Source organism: Lithobates pipiens, unplaced genomic scaffold (genome assembly GCF_037356315.1).
Source record: "Lithobates pipiens isolate NorthernLeopardFrog02 unplaced genomic scaffold, aLitPip1_a1.2 Scaffold_25, whole genome shotgun sequence".
Lineage (NCBI taxonomy): Eukaryota > Metazoa > Chordata > Amphibia > Anura > Ranidae > Lithobates > Lithobates pipiens.
This window is the reverse complement of record NW_027507787.1, coordinates 237,376,645-237,398,908: the sequence shown is the minus strand read 5'-3', so window position 1 is coordinate 237,398,908 and position 22,264 is coordinate 237,376,645. Positions and strand designations below refer to the sequence as shown.

Below are 22,264 nucleotides of genomic sequence, written 5' to 3'. Positions count from 1 at the left end.
CACAGGGATGGATGGATGGAGACACACACACACAGGGATGGATGGATACACACACACACAGGGATGGATGGATGGATGGAGACACACACACACAGGGATGGATGGAGACACACACACACAGGGATGGAGACACACACACACAGGGATGGATGGATGGATGGACACACACACACACAGGGATGGATGGATGGATGGACACACACACACACAGGGATGGATGGATGGATGGACACACACACACACAGGGATGGATGGACGGACACACAGGGATGGACGGACACACAGGGATGGACGGACACACAGGGATGGACGGACACACACACAGGGATGGACAGGCATGTCTCACCCTCGGCTTATACACGAGTCAATAAGTTTGCCAGTTTTTTTGGGGGTAAATTTGGGGGCCTCGGCTTATATTCGGGTCGGCCTATACTCGAGTATATACGGTACCTGACTATAGTATTAATATAACTGATCACATCAATAAGGTAAAAGAAGCTGTGGCAGCCTTAAGGAGAAGGTCTAAATCCATGCTTGATGGTATTTCTGATAGTATCAAGGGCTGGTTTAACAATCTTTTTGGTAATCTCGGTAAATGGCTTTCTGATATTCTGTATTCTATTGGAACTGTCCTCTTCTATGTCATGGGTTTCTTCCTGGCAATATATGTTTCTTATCATTGTCTTAAAATATGTATTACTAAACTCCTTAGATGTGCTACTAAACCAGCTTCTAATCCAAGGTTGGTGCCTTCCTCCTCATATCAGCACCTCCAGGATCCACATATGGGTAAGCCATACATGCTTTTAATAGTTACCAAAAGTGAATGTGATGTGGAATCACCACACGGGAACAGCGTAACGGAAACCGCTACACTGTCAATGGTCAGAGGCTTAAGTGTTCAACACAATTAGTGTGAAATATAATATTGCTTAAAGGTTAAATACCTCCTAATAATGTTTATTTACATGTTTGTGTGTATTAATGGTAATCTTTGTTTCCATAGACTGTTTTTGAAGAAGTTTTCCAATATGCTCAGTATGGTGATGTATAACTGTCGACAAAGAGGAACTTATAAAAAAAAAAAAAAATAATCAGTTTTTTTTTTTTTTTTGAGCTGCTCATTTTTTTTTTAACCATGGTGAATAATAGTTTTTTTTATAGTAATGGTATACCATACATAAAATCCACGTGGTAACATTTAGTTTGACATCAAACAATTTTTTTGGGGTATGAGAAAAAGTGCACTGGTAAAATATCTAAGAAAGAAAATGTTAAATATCTCTAATGTTTGTTTTATTTTTAGGAGGAAAATATAATGTGTTTTGTTACTAAAATGTTGATGCTTATTCCTCAGATTAGTTCTATGTCCTGAGTTGATTTATTTAAGGTCTTCAGAACAGGAGACCACAGCCTTCAAAGACAATTCAACAATGGAAGTATTGTTCTAAAATGTTTTTTTATTTTCATATGTAAACATTTATGGGTTTCACTCCCCCCACTAGCTAAATATTGGTGCAGCCATCTGAGTCTATACTGCCCAGTTTCTTGTTCCTATTTACAGTATGAAGTGTTAAATCTTTTTTTGTTGTGTTATGATCTGACGTATATGAGTTTTGAAATTTTAAGAGTTTCAATGCCCTAGATCACAGGTGTCAAACAAGGCCCACGGGCTGAATCCGGCCCTCCAGGCCATTTCATGTGGCCCTCGCACCTCTCCTGCAGCTGCAGGAGAGCTCCAGCCCTCCTCTAGTCCTCCTTCAGACCCTGTACTTTCTGCTTTCAAGCAATGCATGCAGCTTCTTCCCAGCAGTAGCATAAGGAAAAGGGTTGCACTGTGATGTTAGGGAGAGTAGAGGACTCAACTTCTTATGGTGGGGTGGCTCTTGACATCTAATGTAAGGGGAGGGGATGTGTTGGACATCTAATCGTACAGATACAACCGGCCCTTTTGAGGACAATCATAATGCTGATGGGGCCCACGATGAAATTGAGTTTGGCACCCCTGGCCTAGATAATTAAGCATCTCCTGTCTTAGACTACGTTTCCACTATAGTGACCCCCAAAGTCACGTAATTCAGAGACTCTGGAGTGTGACTTTGATTCATCTCCACAGTCTCTAGATCAGAGTCGCATCAAGGTAGCGCAAGAACCTTTTCAAAGTTTCTGCAACTTTAAGTCGCAATAGTGGGAACTGAGCCTTATATAGTTTTTGTATATTATTTTTATGATGAAAAGTTTTTATTAAGATTGAATTGAATAATTGCTGCTCTAGTTTAACCACTACAATACAGGGCACTTTCACCCCCTTCCTTCCCAGCCCAATTTTCAGCTTTCATCACTCTCGCGCGGTCATGCTACACTGTACCCAAATGAAATTGTTATCATTTTGTTCGCACAAATAGAGCTTTATTTTGGTGTTATTTATTCACGACTCCGTTTTTATTTTTTGCGATATAAGCGCAAAAAAAGCGGAAATTTGGAAAAAAAACAATATTTTCTTTTTTCTATTTGAAAAGAAATCCAATAAAATCAAATTTTGTCATAAATTTAAGCCAAAATGTATTCTGCTACATGTTTTTGGTAAAAAAAATTCCGATACCGGATAATAATTGGTTTGTGTGATCACGGACATATGTACGCAAATGATCATGTACATATGTGTGCAGATAATCATTGGGACATGTGATTTTAGTGGGACATATGTGGGGGACATGTTTTTATTATTAGGGACATGTGTTTTTATTATTTGGGGACATGTATGTTTTGGGGACATGTGTGGTTTGGGGACATATGTGGGGACTGTGTTTGTACTGTGTGGTGTGTTGTGTGTTGACACTAGACTGATGATCAGTGAGTAAAAAGCTGTAAAAAGCAGCCCATACTCACTGATCATCAGCCGGCTGCAGCGTTCTGCTCTCCTCTCCTCAGCGATGACTTCCGTGTGAGGAGAGGAGAGCCGATTGCCTAGCAACCGGCTGTTTGTTTACATCACATGACGGCCGTGATTGGACACGGCCGTCATGTGATCAGGAGGGCCAATCACAGAGCCCTCCTGCCGATCTCAGATGTGCCGTGTCCGGGTGACACGAGCACATCGGGATCGTGCCGCTGCGCGGGCACGCGCGCGCGCGATCCCGCTACTTCTGAATGACGTTCAGGAACGTCCTATCAGGAGTAGACGGCTCCCACCCGGCCGTATGTATGCATTGGCCGGGTGGGAAGTGGTTAAACAACTATGATGACAAAAAAAAAAAAAAAAAAGTAATGAATGTATTATTACTACATGTATGTCAGTATTACTACATTGAGTGTTAACATTACTTGGGTATTATTAAGATTTTGAATCAGACCTGTCACAGATCTTCTGCTTTTCTATAGATCTGTCCCCTCTATTCTCAAAGATCAGTAGGTATGCTGGCATTACATAGTAGGTGAGGTTGAGAAGTCCATTAAGTCCAACCTATGTGTGTGATGTATTACTATTGGCATTTAGTTCCAATGCTTTAACTTATAAGGTCTGCGGTTGAGATTAGACCTCCTGTTAATTGAATTAGCTACTTGCCCAGCCAGTACTGCCTTTTCAAGCTGAAGCAGATTGCCTTAGCCTTTGAATAATAATGTCCCAAGCAAGTCTGCCTTTGTGTCTCCAAGTCTATTTTAAGCTAGTTTCCTGTTCGGTGACACCATGCAACTTCACTTATAGATTCCTGTGTGACTGTTTGCATGGCTATTCATTTCTAGCCGTCTTATGTGTCTTTGTGTATCTGTCCCCAATGTCTGTGTGTGTGTCCAGGCACAAACCTGGGTGAGTAAGAGGGCCACAACCGGGGAACTGTTTGCAGCACAACCCATCTCTACCATTAAGAGCTCTGGAGAAGACAAGGCAGTTCCTTAGACTCTGCGCCTCGGCTCTTTCAAGGGCCCTCACCATTCTTGCATGTGCGGACATGCTGTGTTCTCCCCAGATAGTACCATTAGGTATTCTTCCTGCCTTAGAACCCTTGTATATCAACTGTATCTTGTGAAACTGACTTCCTGTGAACCCTGAACCCCAGTACTGCACTATACCCCTGTCATTCTTGTAAATCCTGTATTCTGTGCTCTCTTTTCTACGTTCCTGTAGGATCACTGATCCAAGATGTATATGATAGCAGCCCCCCTCTGAGAAGCCTATTGTTCATGATAAATGTTTCATTGAATTCAGGATAGTCTAGATTAAATGACAGTTGAATAATATTTTATACTGAATGATAATGGTTTACGTTTTTCTTTTTTCTAGATCGTATTTGCCTCTAGAACATAAATTTACTTCAGCAGTAAAAAACTCAACGGCTTTATGGGCATTTTTGTTAAATGATCAAATGTTGGACTAACAATCTGAGTGACGCCATCTTCATAAATTTCCTCCCTGATTTCGTGGCTTTTTGACATCAGCCACAAACAGCATTGATGGAAAAGAGTGCTTTCAAAAGCTTTGTAAATGTCTGAAGAACTTTGATACTTATCATGTCAGCTGTCTAAGAAGAAAATCAAAAAGATCTGCACACCTACCGGAAGTTTCTTGTCATGTGGACTGCGATAGTCCTGAAGAAAAGAAGATTATGCGTTCTTAAGGTGTTGCAGTGGAGTCTTATAGACTAGCTGTCAAAGTTACAGCGGAGGAATCAACTAAAGACCTGGCGTTCTTCATACATTGTTAGATCAACGTGTAATTTTTATTTTAGTCATTTTTTTGTATTTTTACATTTTTGTTTAGCCTTCAAAAAGCAAAATGAGGTTTTTCTGCAGAAGTAAATTGCGTACATAAATTAGGAGAAATATGAACTAGAAAAATATATATTTCAACTAAGATTAGGCAGTTAGAGAGATGTTGGAGCGATTGATAGGAATTGTAGTTGTATCTGCTTTTCTTTAAAATGCCATTTGTGTTAGGTTTTATATGTGTTATGAGACTTCGTTTTTTCCATCTTCCCCATTATCTTGACAATTAATATTCACATCTAGTTAGGCCCTACACAGCTTTAACTGTCACCAAAAGAATCTCTACACTGAATAGTCAAGAACCCAACTGTCCACAACCACTATGTGAATTGTTTGGTTTAGTGCTGTTATCTTATGTTTTGTTAGTTATGTGGTCAATTTTTAATTTGACCAAAAGATGGGATTGAGCGGGTAAATGGAATCGCCATTTATTTATATACAATTTTGTCATGATTATCAAAAACATGTATTCTGATTAAGCAAGTGTATTTGTTTCAAATACACAGGATGTGTTTTCAAAGCTGTCTTGATAGTGTCTAAATGCCAATCACACCTCCAGCTGTGAATGGCATTTTCCCAGAGAATCTGGAAGTGACACCTAGGTGCGAAGTGACCATCCCTTTGTGAATATAAATACAATTACAACTTGATTAGACCTTCAAAGAGATGCACAAGACTTCCCCCCCCCCCTTTTTAGAATGTATAAATATAGTCAGATGCCTAGCTTGTGTCAGAACAACATATTTGAATGTATACCATGCACTGTACAAAGTTTGTTCTCCCTGCCTATGGCTAAAACCATAGGCTTGAATATTAAATACATCTTTTATAATGTGGTTCAGCAGTCAACATGTTATTGGAATCCCCTAACTTCTGGGGGTTCCCTAGCAATATATATATGTATATATATTTTTTTTTTTTATGGGCAAAAACAAAAAGCGCCTATTTTTGGGTTACGGCGTTTAGAAGCGTTTGGCGCTTGAAATGCCTCTAAACTCAGCGTCTGAACTCATTTTTTTGCTTTCCAAAAAAAGCCTCTAAACTCAACTGCCTAGAAACGACTATAAGCGGCCCTGTGTACATGCACACATAGGATAACATTGAATGAGTTCAGGGGCAGGTGAAAAAAGCGTCCAGCTGCCTCTGAATGTCCGTTTAGCAGCAGCCGTGTACATGAGGCCTAAAACTAAAATGCCATTTTAGTCCTAAGACTAATGGCCCATACACATGATCCGAATATCGCACAACCTTTTTTCGCTTAATAGTCGCAAGTGGAAATTGAATAGGTAAATAAGAAATGAAAGAAAGGGGGTAGGTCGCGCTATGGAATTTTTTGTACTAAAAGATATAATGTTGGTAAGAGCAGCCTCAATTAATTTCCACCCAATGTATGGAACAGTAAGACAGATAAGAAAAGGAAATAGATTTGGCGCTATACCGTTTAAACCAACTAAAAAATAGAAAAATGTATACATTTTCCAGCGTGCTGGCAGATAATTTAAAGTAGAGATATAAAATCAGTAAAAGATAAAAGAATAATGGTGTAATACTCTAAAATGATATTAATCAATCAATCTTGAATAGTGAATACAAAAAATATATATATAAGCAAGTATGCTATTTCTTTACATGCAACTGCTAAGGTGCTAGTGACTGTGACAAAAACAAGTGTCTTTGTTTAAATACACAAAACCAAAACAAATATCCAATCATGAAGTAAGTGTCCAGCCATAAAATGAAAAAAATGAAAAATGAAAAAATGAAAAAAAGTGAAAAAATGAAAAATAGTGAAAAAATGAAAAATAGTGAAACAAGAAAAAAAAAAGTAATTTTTATGTTGATTGAAATAAATTGATATTTTAAACATACTACACCATGGATAGTCCTCTTTCCTGTCATATGTAAACGAGGTACAACACACCCACGGAGGAATGAGGGAACCCCCCCCCCCCAGCACCACAGCAGAGGCAGCCCAGGAAGCGACACAGTGGCTTATACTGTGAAGGCTGATCCACCCCGGATGGGGTCATACCTCTGGTGAGAGCAAAATTCATAAATGGTCACCGGGCACTGGGAACAGAAATTGAAGTCACCCCCTCCACTCCTCCCTTATACATAGAAGATTTTTTTTTCACCACTTGATTTTATTTATATTCATTTTATATTTCTATCACTGCTTTTTTTTTTATCATCACATTTTTTATCACCATATTTTTTAGCAATACTTTTCACCTTTTGGACTCAAATTTCTATAATTTTTTGCAATTTTTATAGCTTTTATATTTTTATATTTTTTTTCCACTAGTTTCCACTTGTTTCACTATTTTTCATTTTTTCACTTTTTTTCATTTTTTCATTTTTTTCATTTTATGGCTGGACACTTACTTCATGATTGGATATTTGTTTTGGTTTTGTGTATTTAAACAAAGGCACTTGTTTTTGTCACAGTCACTAGCACCTTAGCAGTTGCATGTAAAGAAATAGCATACTTGCTTATATATATATTTTTTGTATTCACTATTCAAGATTGATTGATTAATATCATTTTAGAGTATTACACCATTATTCTTTTATCTTTTACTGATTTTATATCTCTACTTTAAATTATCTGCCAGCACGCTGGAAAATTTATACATTTTTCCATTTTTTAGTTGGTTTAAACGGTATAGCGCCAAATCTATTTCCTTTCCTTATCTGTCAATAGGTAAATAAGGTCCCGAAAATTCTCATAAGACAGGAAAAAAAAATCAGAAGTGATGTCGTGTGTTGTAATGTATTTGTATTGTATTTTCGGATGGCAACTAAACTGATTACCGTATTTATGGGCATATAACACGCAACCCAAGTTTAGGAGGGAAGTTTAAGGTAAAAAAACTTACCTTTTAAAGGCCCATCAATGCAGCCCTGCACACTGTCCACTTGCAGCCTTCCCCAAAATTGCAGCATGTTTTCATTTTAAATTTAGCGCCGCTGCTGCCGAGATCTTCGGCTCCTCTCGCCGCCGACACAGACCGAGCCAAGCCAAATGTACTTGTGTATTCGGCCACTCGGCTCCACTCACAGTAACGCCCCCGTCCCGCCCCTTGGCCCGACTCCTATAATGGACACAACAGCGGTCCAAAGGAGGGACGTAAAGGCTAGGAGGTGGGACTGGGCATGACTGCGAGCGGAGCCGAGTACACAGTACACTTGGCTCGGCTCGGTAAATGTCAGCGGCGCTCCACAGACAGCGCAGATCAGCGGGGGATTGGCATATAACACGCACCCACGATTTCCCCCTGATTTTAAGGGGAAAAAAGGTCATGTTATACGCCGATAAATACGGTAAATGAAAATAATCTCACCATTTGGAATCATACAAGGAAATTTTGCGTGCTTGTCCGATTTAACAATATCAGATGAACTGTCGTGATTGGCTGTCGAAAGTAGTGTACACACAATCCGAAAATCGTACGATTCTTCCTCGGATGACAGTTTTCGTACTAAAACTAAATCGAAATTTGCTGCCAAAATTAACACTGGTTAGCAATACAGCATCTGTGCTTCACTCGGTGTGGGTTTCTTGTGAGCAAGGAAGTGAAGCTCCAGCAGTTACTGTAGGAGAATGCAAACAATTTGGCTACAATGGAAAAGAGAAAAGCCCAGGAGCCAAAGCAGCATTGTGTGATTACATTGTCATATACCAACCTCTACTCTGGAGAACAGTGTACAGATTTATAAATGTGTGCCTGTAACAATTTCCTTACTACTGTGCTCCCTTAAGGACCCCGTTCAGTGGCGACTGGTGAAGTTTTAAGATGGGGGGGCGCTAAACCCTCCCACTTCTCATAAGCCACACCCCTTATAGAATCCACCAACTCCGTCCACTGTAGTACATCATATACTAGGCTGTACATTATACACAGGGCTCTGTACATCATATACCAGGCTGTACATTATACACAGGGCTCTATACTTCATATACCAGGCTGTACATTATAGACAGGGCTCTGTACATCATATACCAGGCTCTACATTATACACAGGGCTCTATACTTCATATATCAGGCTCTACATTATACACAGGGCTCTATACTTCATATACCAGGCTCTACATTATAGACAGGGCTCTGTACATCATATACCAGGCTCTACATTATACACAGGGCTCTATACTTCATATACCAGGCTCTACATTATACACAGGGCTCTATACTTCATATACCAGGCTCTACATTATAGACAGGGCTCTGTAAATCATATACCAGGCTGTACATTTTACACCGGGCTCATTACATCATATACCAGGCTCTACATTATACACTGGGCTCTGTACATCATATACCAAGCTCTACATTACACACCAGGTTCTAATGACACATCAATCTGTCTGACAGCCCAGTCACACTCCTCGTTCCGCAGAGAAAAAAAAACAGGAAACACAAAAAAAGGTGCTCGGGAATAGGCAGAGGTCACCGCAGACAATGAAGTACAAGAAAGCCTAATAAAATAAAACAAATACAGTCATCACATTCAGGGACTGCAATAATGCAATATCTTACATGTTTGCCTTTGGTGGTGGGATCAGAGGGATGGTGGTGATCAGGGACAGAGGAATGGAGGTGGGGTGGGGAGTTGGATCAGGAACAGAAGGATGGTGGGTGGGATGGGATCAGGGACAGAAGGATGATGGCTGGGGTGGGATCAGGGACAGAAGAATGGTGGGTGGGATGGGATCAGGGACAGAGGGATGGTGGGTGGAATGGGATCAGGGACAGAGGGATGGTGGGTGGAATGGGATCAGGGACAGAGGGATGGTGGGTGGGATGGAATCAGGGACAGAGGGATGGTGGGTGGGATGGGATCAGGGAAAGAGGGATGGTGGGTGGGATGGCATCAGGGACAGAGGGATGGTGGGTGGGATGTGATCAGGGACAGAGGGATGTTGGGTGGGATGGGATCAGGGAAAGAGGGATGCTGGGTGGAATGGGATCAGGGACAGAGGGATGGTGGGTGGGATGGGATCAGGGACAGAGGGATGGTGGGTGGTATGGGATCAGGGACAGAGGGATGGTGGGTGGGATGGGATAAGGGACAAAGGGATGGTGGGTAGGATGGGATCGGGGTAGGGGGGATGGCGGGTGGGATGGATCAAGGACAGAGGGATGGATCAGGGACAGAGGGATGGTGGGTGGGATGGATCAGGGACAGAGGGATGGTGGGTGGGATGGATCAGGGACAGAGGGATGGTGGGATGGATCAGGGATAGAGGGATGGTGGGTGGGATGGGATCAGGGACAGGGGCAGCTAGCACAGTGAAGCTGATGGCAGATTAGCCTGGTGTTAGGTTTCCTGGAGAGATCGGCTCGGCTGTGTCAGCTGCAGCTGTTCTGTGACTGAATGGCTGTGACAGGGATGCTCAGTAGTATGCACAGATCTCCTGTTCACTGAGTTAGGCCGCGTACACACGCGCGGACTGTTTGCCCAACCTTGTTCGTCAAACAGTTTCGGCAAACAGTCCGCTCAAAATTTGCATGAGCGGACTTGCCCACACACGAGCGGACTGTTTGACGAACAAGGTTGGGCAAACAGTTCGCTCAACTTTTGAAATGAACGGACTCGCCCACGTAAGGAGGAGGCAAATCCGCCCATTTCGAGCGCGTGTACAGGTAGGCGGGGCCCGCGAAGGAGACGTCGCGGGCTCCGCCGCCTGGAATGGGCTTAAAGGGGAACCCCAACGCCGAAAAAAATCGGCGTGGGGGTTCCCCCAAAGTCCACACCAGACCCTTGTCCGAGCACGCTACCCGGCCGGCCAGGAAAGGGGGGCGAGCGAGCGCGCCCCCCCTCCTGAGCCGTACCAGGCCGCGTGCCCTCAACATGGGGGGGTGCCTTGGGGAAGGGGGGGCCGCGCGGCCCCCCCACCCCAAAGCACCTTGTCCCCATGTTGATGAGGACAAGGGCCTCTTCCCGACAACCCTGGCCGTTGGTTGTCGGGGTCTGCGGGCGGGGGGCTTATCGGAATCCGGGAGCCCCCTTTAAGAAGGGGGCCCCCGGATACCGGCCCCCCACCCTATGTGAATGAGTATGGGGTACAATGTACCCCTACCCATTCACCTGTGAAATAAAGTACAAAAAAAAACACAACACAGGGGAAAAAATATTTTATTGCACAGCTCCGGGGGTCTTCCGTCTTCGGGGGTCTTCTCGCCGGACTCCTCCGCTATGTGTGTGTAGCTCTTTTACTAGCGGAGGAGTCCGGCTTTCTTCCTCCCCGCCGCCGGCCTCTTCTCCCGACTTCGGGGGTCTTGTCCCCCTCTTCGGTTCTTCTGCCGGGCCACCGCGCCTTCTTGTAGCTCTTTTGCAGGCGGTGGCCCGGTCTTCTGTCGCCGCTGCCTTCCGTTCTTCTGTCGCCGCCTTCGGTTCTTCTGCCGGGCCACCGCGCCTTCTTGTAGCTCTTTTACAGGCGGTGGCCCGGTCTTCTGTCGTCGCCGCCGCCGCCGCCTTACGTTCTTGTTCTTCTTCTTCTTCTTCTTCTTCTTCCCCAGGAGATGTTGACACGTTGCTCCCTCCGGCCGGAATGCCAGAGCCGCGCTGTGCGGTCACTTATATAGTGACAATGGGGCGGGGTCACATGGTATATGTCACATGGGTTGGTCACATGGGTTGATGTCACATGGGGACTATGACATCGTAAGGGGGCGGGGTCACCATGTGACCAACCCATGTGACATATACCATGTGACCCCGCCCCATTGTCACTATATAAGTGACCGCACAGCGCGGCTCTGGCATTCCGGCCGGAGGGAGCGACGTGTCAACATCTCCTGGGCAAGAAGAAGAAGAAGAAGAAGAACAAGAAGAAGAACAAGAACGGAAGGCGGCGGCGGCGGCGGCGGCGACGACAGAAGACCGGGCCACCGCCTGTAAAAGAGCTACAAGAAGGAGCGGTGGCCCGGCAGAAGAACCGAAGAGGGGGACAAGACCCCCGAAGTCGGGAGAAGAGGCCGGCGGCGGGGAGGAAGAAAGCCGGACTCCTCCGCTAGTAAAAGAGCTACACACACATAGCGGAGGAGTCCGGCGAGAAGACCCCCGAAGACGGAAGACCCCCGGAGCTGTGCAATAAAATATTTTTTCCCCTGTGTTGTGTTTTTTTTTGTACTTTATTTCACAGGTGAATGGGTAGGGGTACATTGTACCCCATACTCATTCACATAGGGTGGGGGGCCGGTATCCGGGGGCCCCCTTCTTAAAGGGGGCTCCCGGATTCCGATAAGCCCCCCGCCCGCAGACCCCGACAACCAACGGCCAGGGTTGTCGGGAAGAGGCCCTTGTCCTCATCAACATGGGGACAAGGTGCTTTGGGGTGGGGGGGCCGCGCGGCCCCCCCTTCCCCAAGGCACCCCCCCATGTTGAGGGCACGCGGCCTGGTACGGCTCAGGAGGGGGGGCGCGCTCGCTCGCCCCCCTTTCCTGGCCGGCCGGGTAGCGTGCTCGGACAAGGGTCTGGTGTGGACTTTGGGGGAACCCCCACGCCGATTTTTTTCGGCGTTGGGGTTCCCCTTTAAGCCCATTCCAGGCGGCGGAGCCCGCGACGTCTCCTTTGCGGGCCCCGCCTACCTGTACACGCGCTCGAAATGGGCGGACTTTCCGAGCGGGAACAGTCCGCTCATTTCGAAAGTACAGCGGACAAGCCCACACACGGGCGGACTGTTCGCTCAAACACAGTTTCAGCGGACAGTTTTTCGGAATTTCCGAAAGACTTTGTCCGTCCAACTGTCCGCTGAAACTGTCCGCTGAAAGCCCACACACGAGCGGACTGTCCGCCCAAACACTGTTCAGCGGACAAGGTTGGGCGAACAGTCCGCCCGTGTGTACGCGGCCTTAGTGATATTCAAAGCTGCTCTCCTACCTGACAGCTCCACCCCATGCAAAGAAAGGAGCTGCCGACGTCACTTTCGGTTTTAATTTAGTCCACGAATTCCGGAAGTAACCTCTAAATGTAAACAACAATGCTCTCGCCCGTAGTTATTTTACGGGCGGAAGCTAATTGGCGCTTTGCATTGCGCCACAAGGCGCAAATGAAGCGCCATGGATGCAATCTTGTGATTGCATCGACGTGGCGCTCCTCATAGTGCACTGTGACCGGCGCCACAGTGCACTTAAATTACTTTCTTTTTTTTTTAAACGTCTTAAAGGGACCTTTTTTTTTTCTGACACTACAGGAATGGGAGCAGGGCCCGGTCGCCCCCTATGGACAGGCCGCCACTGCTTATAAAATGCTCAGCTCTGAAGCTCCAAAACACCCAACAAGCAAAATCTTATTCATTTCAATGTCCCCTTGTTAACATCTGAGTGTTCTGTTGCCTGAAGCAAAATGCCTGAAGCTCCAAAAATTGCATGACCAGTGTAGTTCAGAGGTAGCCAACCTGCCTCATACTGCTATACCACTTGTACTCCAACATCCTCATTTCTTACCCTTCTAAAATGATGAGACCACACCTTAATTTTGGAGTATAAATGGCCACAGCAGCCTATTTATTATTCACACCATATAAATAAATCCAATATCAAATATATACCAAAATATCATCTCCGGGACAACTTGTTTAACTCCAATCTGTTGGTCTTGGACGGCACCCCCGAAATCCAACACATATTCCACCAATGCACTGCAGGACCTTTTTCCACATGATAGGCCTCCAGTGGATAATCAGCTCGGAGACTGGCAGCTTCTTCAGCCGCCCCGATGCGGAAGGAGTGTGAGGTGCATTCTGCACCATCCAATAGATGCAAGGAGTAAGCCCCTGTGTTTTCGATGCCTGCAACATGAATAGCATATAGAAAATGTTCAACTGCACCTAACGCAACACAAAACGGCGTAGCCACCGTATGACCAGTTGTGACAACGCGGACATGTGGTTGACCACATAAACCACACCCACATAATCACAATTCAGCTCCATGTCAGGTTCCTGCATGACCCTTACCCCAGCTCCAAAAATTCCAATAGTACCCGTTTACGAATGAGCACCCCACTTCCACCCAACAAAACTGGGGCCAAAGTTCCTCACTCTATTGCCCCTGAAAGAAAAATTTCCCCCAAACCTGTTTACCCCGCCTTGTTCGTGACCTCTTTTTCCATCGACCTTACTCACATACAACACGTATGACGGACTAGAAAAAGGAAGTTCAATAGCCAGTAGCCAATAGCTTCTGTCTCGTAGTTGAATCTGAGCATGCGTGATTTTTGGCGTGTTCGGAATTGCATACACACGATCGGAATTTCCGATAGAACGTTTTTCCATTGGGAAAATTGAGAACATGCTGTCAATTTTTGGCTGGCGGAAATTCGGACAGCTAAATTCTGATGGAGCGTACACACGGTCGCATTTTCCGATGAAAAGCTCTCATCTGTCTTTTTCTGCCCGGAATTCCGATCGCGTGTACGCGGCATTAGGCTAAACACCAAAAAATACACCAATTGTGGGGTTTACTAGGTGGTAAGTGCCTTGGGAAATATTTTGTTTGTAGTGTGCAATGCCCTTCTATCTGCACCTTACTTCAACAACTAATGCCGCGTACACACGATCGAACTGTTTGAGGTACTTAGTCCGTTGAAACACATTTCAGCGGACAATCCGCTCGTGTGTGGGCTTCAGCGGACTTTTTCAGCGTGCAGTCCGGAGTACTAAGAATTTCGGTTTTTCCAAAAATCTGTCCGTCGTACTTTGGTTTCAGCGGACAATACGGTCGTCAGTAAGCTAGTCCGACGGACTAAGAATGGCGCATGCCCAGAAAGGATTTACAGGGCTTTGCTGTGTCTTGGACTTCCTATTTCTAGTCCCGTCATACGTGCTGTACGTCATCGCGCAAGCTTTCGTCGGACTGTTTGGGTATCCGTGTGTGGTCAAGTCCGTTCAGTGGAAAGTACGTCGGATTGTATAACGGACTAAGTACGTCAAACAGTTCGACCGTGTGTACGCGGCATAAGTTATACGTTTGGGTGATTGCCATACTTGTATTAATGCAGATTTCTATTCATTTATACATAGTTTTTTTTTAATGGGAGCAATGTAAATACCTGAATATGACCTGATATCAACCCGTTGAAGTCCCTGTACAGCAGAGTACAGACTGTGGGAGGAAGAAGCAGAAAAAGGAACCAATCAGTTGTTCTCATGTGCTGACAAGAAGAGGCCGGTAGTAACGTCAAGGGGGGGGGCAATAAAATCTTGCTGGTTGGGTGTGATGGCTCACTGGGTGCCCCAACCCCTAGGCACTATATATTTAGCAGCAGGACAGGTTGATTTTCTCCATGAAGCAGTGGACACTCAACTCCCTTCACTCTGAGCTCTTCTATAAGATATAGAAGATGATCAGATGTGTTATATTCATCTGTGACTCCATTATGTTCTGTTCTAATTTCTACACCAATTATAAACATCAGACTTTATGAACCGCTAATGTCTGATCTCTGTATTGTTTTTAGGAATTCGTCAGAAAGTAACAGTTCTTTTACTCAGTGCTCTAGTTGGATTATTAGCAATTGTGGTAATCATCCTTGTTGCTCTTCTGTCTCAAAGAGGTAAGTCTTGCTATGAACGCTACAGAATTTTTATTAATACATTTTTATGTATAATAATTATAATAATAAGAAAAAAGAAAACCAGGCAGATCTGGCAAAAGAAAATCAATGATTCAAAGAACAATCCTTACAAAATTGTTATTGTTAATAGTAACACTGTGTTTGTATACTTGTTTATGTCAAGACAGAAGAGGAAAGCCTAAGCCCTTGTACACACAGTCGGAGATTCAGACGGAATGTGTCCGATCGGACCTTTTTGTCGGATATTCTGACTGTGTGTGGTCTGCATCAGACTGTTTCTGTTGGAGTATCCGACGGACTAACTTTTCCAACTTGCCGGTAAAATTTTCCGACAAAATGCTCCAATCGGACATACTCCGATCATGTGTAGAGAATTCCAATCGGACAAAGTGCCACGCATGCTCAGATCAAATTCCTACACCAAAGTTATTCGCTACTAGCGTGAACGTAGTCCCGTCGTAACGAAATAACGTCATCACGTCGGATTTTCCGACAACTTTGTCTGACAGTGTGTATGCAACAGTTTTGGACAAAATCCGTCTGACAAAATCCGACGGATTTGGTTGTCAGAATCTCTGACCGTGTGTACAAGGGCTAGTCTGAATAAAACGGCCCCAAGTTTGCATGCAAGCTGGCAGATTGTGCCACCTTTTTTTCATTTTTCCTAGCTTCGGGGTCTTTAACCACTTGCTTACTGGGCACTTAAACCCCCTCCTATCCAAACCAATTTTCAGCTTTCAGTGCTGTCGCACTTTGAATGACAATTACTGAGTCATGCAACACTGTACCCATATGAAATTTCTGTCCTTTTTTTCACCCAAATGGAGTTTTCTTTTGGTGGTATTTAATCACCGCTGGTTTTTTTTTCTTTTGTGTGCTATAAAAGAAAAAATGCATTTTTCTTCGTTTCTGTTATAAAATTTAGCAGATTACTAATTTTTCTTCATAAATTTTGGCCAAAATTTATACTACTACATATCTTTGGTAAAAATAAGTACAAATTGGTGAATATTATTTGGTCTTTGTGAAAGTTATAGAGTCCACAAGCTATGGTGCCAATATCTGAAAATTGATCACACCCAAAGGACTGACGGCCTATCTCATTTCTTGAGACCCTAACGTGCCCGAAAAGTACAAATACCCCCCAAATGACCCTTTTTGGAAAGAAGACATTCTAAGGTATTTAGTAAGAGGCATGGTGAGGTTTTTGAAGTTGTCATTTTTTCCTACAATTCTTTGCAAAATCAAGATTTTTTTTCCTTTTTTTTCTTTTTCACAAAATTGTCATATTATCAGGTTATTTCTCACACACAGCATATGCATACCACAAATTACACCCCAAAACACATTCTGCTATTACTCCCGAGTACGGCGATACCACGTGTGAGACTTTTACACATCGTGGCCACATACAGAGGCCCAACATGCAGGGAGCGCCATCAGGCATTCTGGAGCACCCAGGACAATTCTGACATTTCTCTCCTGCATGTAAAAATCATCATTTATTTGCTAGAAAATTACATAGAACCCTAAAACATTATATATATATATATATATATATATATATATATATATATATATATATATATTTTTTAGCAAAGACCCTAGAGAATACAATGGTGGTCGTTGCAACTTTTTATCCCGCATGTTATTTGCGCAGCAATTTTTCAAACTGTTTTGTGCTTAAAAAAAAAAAAAAATAGTAAAGTTAGCCCAATGTTTTTGCATGATGTGAAAAATGAAGTTTTGCTGAGTAAATAGATACCCAACATGTCACCCTTCAAAATTTCACATGCTCGTGGAATGGCACCAAACGTCGCTACTTAAAAATCCCCATTGGCGAGGCTTTACATTTTTTTACTGGTTACATGTTTTGAGTTATAGAGGAGGTCTAGGGCCAAAATTATTGCTCTCGCTCTAACGTTCACAGTGATACCTCACATGTGGGCGGGACTTACGTATGCGTTCACTTCTGCATGCGAGCACATGGGGACAGGGGCGCTTTAAAAAAAAATTATTTTTTATTGTTCATTTTACTTTATTTTAGTTTGACATTTTTTTCCCCAAAAATACATTTTTTGATCACTTTTATTCCTATTAAAAGGAATGTAAACATCCCTTGTAATAGGAATATGGCATGACAGGTCCTCTTTATAGTGAGATGCAAGGTCAATAAGACCCCACATCTCACCTCTAGGCTGGGAAGCCTGAAATAAAAAATTAAAAAATGGCAGGGTATTGCACAATATTGGCAGAGTATTGCAGAGTATTGGCAGGGTATTGGCAGGGTATTGCAGAGTATTGGCAGGGTATTGGCAGGGTATGGCAGAGTATTGGCAGGGTATGGCAGAGTATTGGCAGGGTATTGCAGAGTATTGGCAGGGTATTGCAGAGTATTGGCGGGTATTGCAGATTATTGGTGGGTATTGCAGAGTATTGGCAGGGTATTGGGTATTGCAGAGTATTGGCAGGGTATTGCAGAGTATTGGCAGGGAATTGAGGGGTTAAATTTCGGTGAACAGCGATGTGGGCACTGCAGATGCAGCCCACAGTGCTGCTGACACCGATCTCTTCCCCCTCCGCTGTACCGATCGGTACAGAGAGGGGAGGGAGGTTTGTTTACAAGTGATCGCTCCGTCATTTGACGGAGCGATCGTGTGGTAAACGGCACCATGAGCAGCTGTTTACCATGATCCGTGATGCGCAGGGTCCTGTGGACCCGGCGGTCACGGATGCTCTCGAGTGCGCGCCCCAGGGGACGTGCGAGAGCGGAATTCTGGGAGGCCGTTATTTAATGGCCTCTCAGAGTTAAACAACTGCCCTTAAGCCATTATTCGGCTATGGGCCGGTTGTTAAGTGGTTAACTTAAAAAAAAAAAGAAAAAGTTAATAAATTCAAACTGTGTTAGACCCTCTGGAATATATGGAAAAAAACTGAAATTTAAAAAAGAATTATAAAATAGAAATTAAATTGTGTGCTTATGTGTACGTGATGGTTATATAAGTTAAACCTAGCTCGTGCTCCAAAACTTCTAATGAATCCGGAGTGAAATACAAGCAAGAGTAAAAGGCGATTACAACCGAAAAAATATATAAATTCAATTAAAGTGCTTACGTTTTTGCTCAATATAAAAAAAAAACCTTTGTGCATACAGTATATACAAAAAGATAAGATATAAAATATATATATATATATATATATACAATGGTGGTCGTTGCAACTTTTTATCCCGCACGTTATTTGCGCAGCAATTTTTCAAACTGTTTTGTGCTTAAAAAATAAAAAAAATAGTAAAGTTAGCCCAATGTTTTTGCATGATGTGAAAGATGAAGTTTTGCTGAGTAAATAGATACCTAACATGTCACCCTTCAAAATTTCACATGCTCGTGGAATGGCACCAAACGTCGCTACTTAAAAATCCCCATTGGCGAGGCTTTACATTTTTTTACTGGTTACATGTTTTGAGTTATAGAGGAGGTCTAGGGCCAAAATTATTGCTCTCGCTCTAACGTTCACAGTGATACCTCACATGTGGGCGGGACTTACGTATGCGTTCACTTCTGCATGCGAGCACATGGGGACAGGGGCGCTTTAAAAAAAAATTATTTTTTATTGTTCATTTTACTTTATTTTAGTTTGAAATTTTTTTCCCCAAAAATACATTTTTTGATCACTTTTATTCCTATTAAAAGGAATGTAAACATCCCTTGTAATAGGAATATGGCATGACAGGTCCTCTTTATAGTGAGATGCAAGGTCAATAAGACCCCACATCTCACCTCTAGGCTGGGAAGCCTGAAATAAAAAATAAAAAAATGGCAGGGTATTGCACAATATTGGCAGAGTATTGCAGAGTATTGGCAGGGTATTGGCAGGGTGTTGCAGAGTATTGGCAGGGTATGGCAGAGTATTGGCAGGGTATTGCAGAGTATTGGCAGGGTATGGCAGAGTATTGGCAGGGTATTGCAGAGTATTGGCGGGTATTGCAGATTATTGGTGGGTATTGCAGAGTATTGGCAGGGTATTGGGTATTGCAGAGTATTGGCAGGGTATTGCAGAGTATTGGCAGGGAATTGAGGGGTTAAATTTCGGTGAACAGCGATGTGGGCACTGCAGATGCAGCCCACAGTGCTGCTGACACCGATCTCTTCACCCTCCGCTGTACCGATCGGTACAGAGAGGGGAGGGAGGTTTGTTTACAAGTGATCGCTCCGTCATTTGACGGAGCGATCGTGTGGTAAACGGCACCATGAGCAGCTGTTTACCATGATCCGTGATGCGCAGGGTCCTGTGGACCCGGCGGTCACGGATGCTCTCGAGTGCGCGCCCCAGGGGGTGTGCGAGAGCGGAATTCTGGGAGGCCGTTATTTAATGGCCTCTCAGAGTTAAACAACTGCCCTTAAGCCATTATTCGGCTATGGGCCGGTTGTTAAGTGGTTAACTTAAAAAAAAAAAGAAAAAGTTAATAAATTCAAACTGTGTTAGACCCTCTGGAATATATGGAAAAAAACTGAAATTTAAAAAAGAATTATAAAATAGAAATTAAATTGTGTGCTTATGTGTACGTGATGGTTATATAAGTTAAACCTAGCTCGTGCTCCAAAACTTCTAATGAATCCGGAGTGAAATACAAGCAAGAGTAAAAGGCGATTACAACCGAAAAAATATATAAATTCAATTAAAGTGCTTACGTTTTTGCTCAATATAAAAAAAAACCTTTGTGCATACAGTATATACAAAAAGATAAGATATAAAATATATATATATATATACAATGGTGGTCGTTGCAACTTTTTATCCCGCACGTTATTTGCGCAGCAATTTTTCAAACTGTTTTGTGCTTAAAAAATAAAAAAAATAGTAAAGTTAGCCCAATGTTTTTGCATGATGTGAAAGATGAAGTTTTGCTGAGTAAATAGATACCTAACATGTCACCCTTCAAAATTTCACATGCTCGTGGAATGGCACCAAACGTCGCTACTTAAAAATCCCCATTGGCGAGGCTTTACATTTTTTTACTGGTTACATGTTTTGAGTTATAGAGGAGGTCTAGGGCCAAAATTATTGCTCTCGCTCTAACGTTCACAGTGATACCTCACATGTGGGCGGGACTTACGTATGCGTTCACTTCTGCATGCGAGCACATGGGGACAGGGGCGCTTTAAAAAAAAATATATTTTTTATTGTTCATTTTACTTTATTTTAGTTTGAAATTTTTTTCCCCAAAAATACATTTTTTGATCACTTTTATTCCTATTAAAAGGAATGTAAACATCCCTTGTAATAGGAATATGGCATGACAGGTCCTCTTTATAGTGAGATGCAAGGTCAATAAGACCCCACATCTCACCACTAGGCTGGGAAGCCTGAAATAAAAAATAAAAAAATGGCAGGGTATTGCACAATATTGGCAGAGTATTGCAGAGTATTGGCAGGGTATTGGCAGGGTGTTGCAGAGTATTGGCAGGGTATGGCAGAGTATTGGCAGGGTATTGCAGAGTATTGGCAGGGTATGGCAGAGTATTGGCAGGGTATTGCAGAGTATTGGCGGGTATTGCAGATTATTGGTGGGTATTGCAGAGTATTGGCAGGGTATTGGGTATTGCAGAGTATTGCAGAGTATTGGCAGGGTATTGCAGAGTATTGGCAGGGAATTGAGGGGTTAAATTTCGGTGAACAGCGATGTGGGCACTGCAGATGCAGCCCACAGCGCTGCTGACACCGATCTCTTCCCCCTCCGCTGTACCGATCGGTACAGAGAGGGGAGGGAGGTTTGTTTACAAGTGATCGCTCCGTCATTTGACGGAGCGATCGTGTGGTAAACGGCACCATGAGCAGCTGTTTACCATGATCCATGATGCGCAGGGTCCTGTGGACCCGGCGGTCACGGATGCTCTCGAGTGCGCGCCCCAGGGGACGTGCGAGAGCGGAATTCTGGGAGGCCGTTATTTAATGGCCTCTCAGAGTTAAACAACTGCCCTTAAGCCATTATTCGGCTATGGGCCGGTTGTTAAGTGGTTAACTTAAAAAAAAAAAGAAAAAGTTAATAAATTCAAACTGTGTTAGACCCTCTGGAATATATGGAAAAAAACTGAAATTTAAAAAAGAATTATAAAATAGAAATTAAATTGTGTGCTTATGTGTACGTGATGGTTATATAAGTTAAACCTAGCTCGTGCTCCAAAACTTCTAATGAATCCGGAGTGAAATACAAGCAAGAGTAAAAGGCGATTACAACCGAAAAAATATATAAATTCAATTAAAGTGCTTACGTTTTTGCTCAATATAAAAAAAAAACCTTTGTGCATACAGTATATACAAAAAGATAAGATATAAAATATATATATATATATATATACAATGGTGGTCGTTGCAACTTTTTATCCCGCACGTTATTTGCGCAGCAATTTTTCAAACTGTTTTGTGCTTAAAAAATAAAAAAAATAGTAAAGTTAGCCCAATGTTTTTGCATGATGTGAAAGATGAAGTTTTGCTGAGTAAATAGATACCTAACATGTCACCCTTCAAAATTTCACATGCTCGTGGAATGGCACCAAACGTCGCTACTTAAAAATCCCCATTGGCGAGGCTTTACATTTTTTTACTGGTTACATGTTTTGAGTTATAGAGGAGGTCTAGGGCCAAAATTATTGCTCTCGCTCTAACGTTCACAGTGATACCTCACATGTGGGCGGGACTTACGTATGCGTTCACTTCTGCATGCGAGCACATGGGGACAGGGGCGCTTTAAAAAAAAATTATTTTTTATTGTTCATTTTACTTTATTTTAGTTTGAAATTTTTTTCCCCAAAAATACATTTTTTGATCACTTTTATTCCTATTAAAAGGAATGTAAACATCCCTTGTAATAGGAATATGGCATGACAGGTCCTCTTTATAGTGAGATGCAAGGTCA

The 22,264-nt window shown here is 43.1% G+C and overlaps 1 protein-coding gene across 1 annotated transcript in view; it reads left to right on the top strand.

Moving 5' to 3' along the window:
• Positions 1-22,264, top strand: part of LOC143929841 (C-type lectin domain family 2 member B-like) — an 88,260-nt gene that overhangs the window by 27,306 nt on the left and 38,690 nt on the right. Inside the window, exon 3 of the mRNA XM_077453816.1 lies at positions 15,232-15,327. Within this exon, the coding sequence (XP_077309942.1) occupies positions 15,232-15,327 (96 nt within the window). The remainder of the gene's footprint in view (positions 1-15,231; positions 15,328-22,264) is intronic.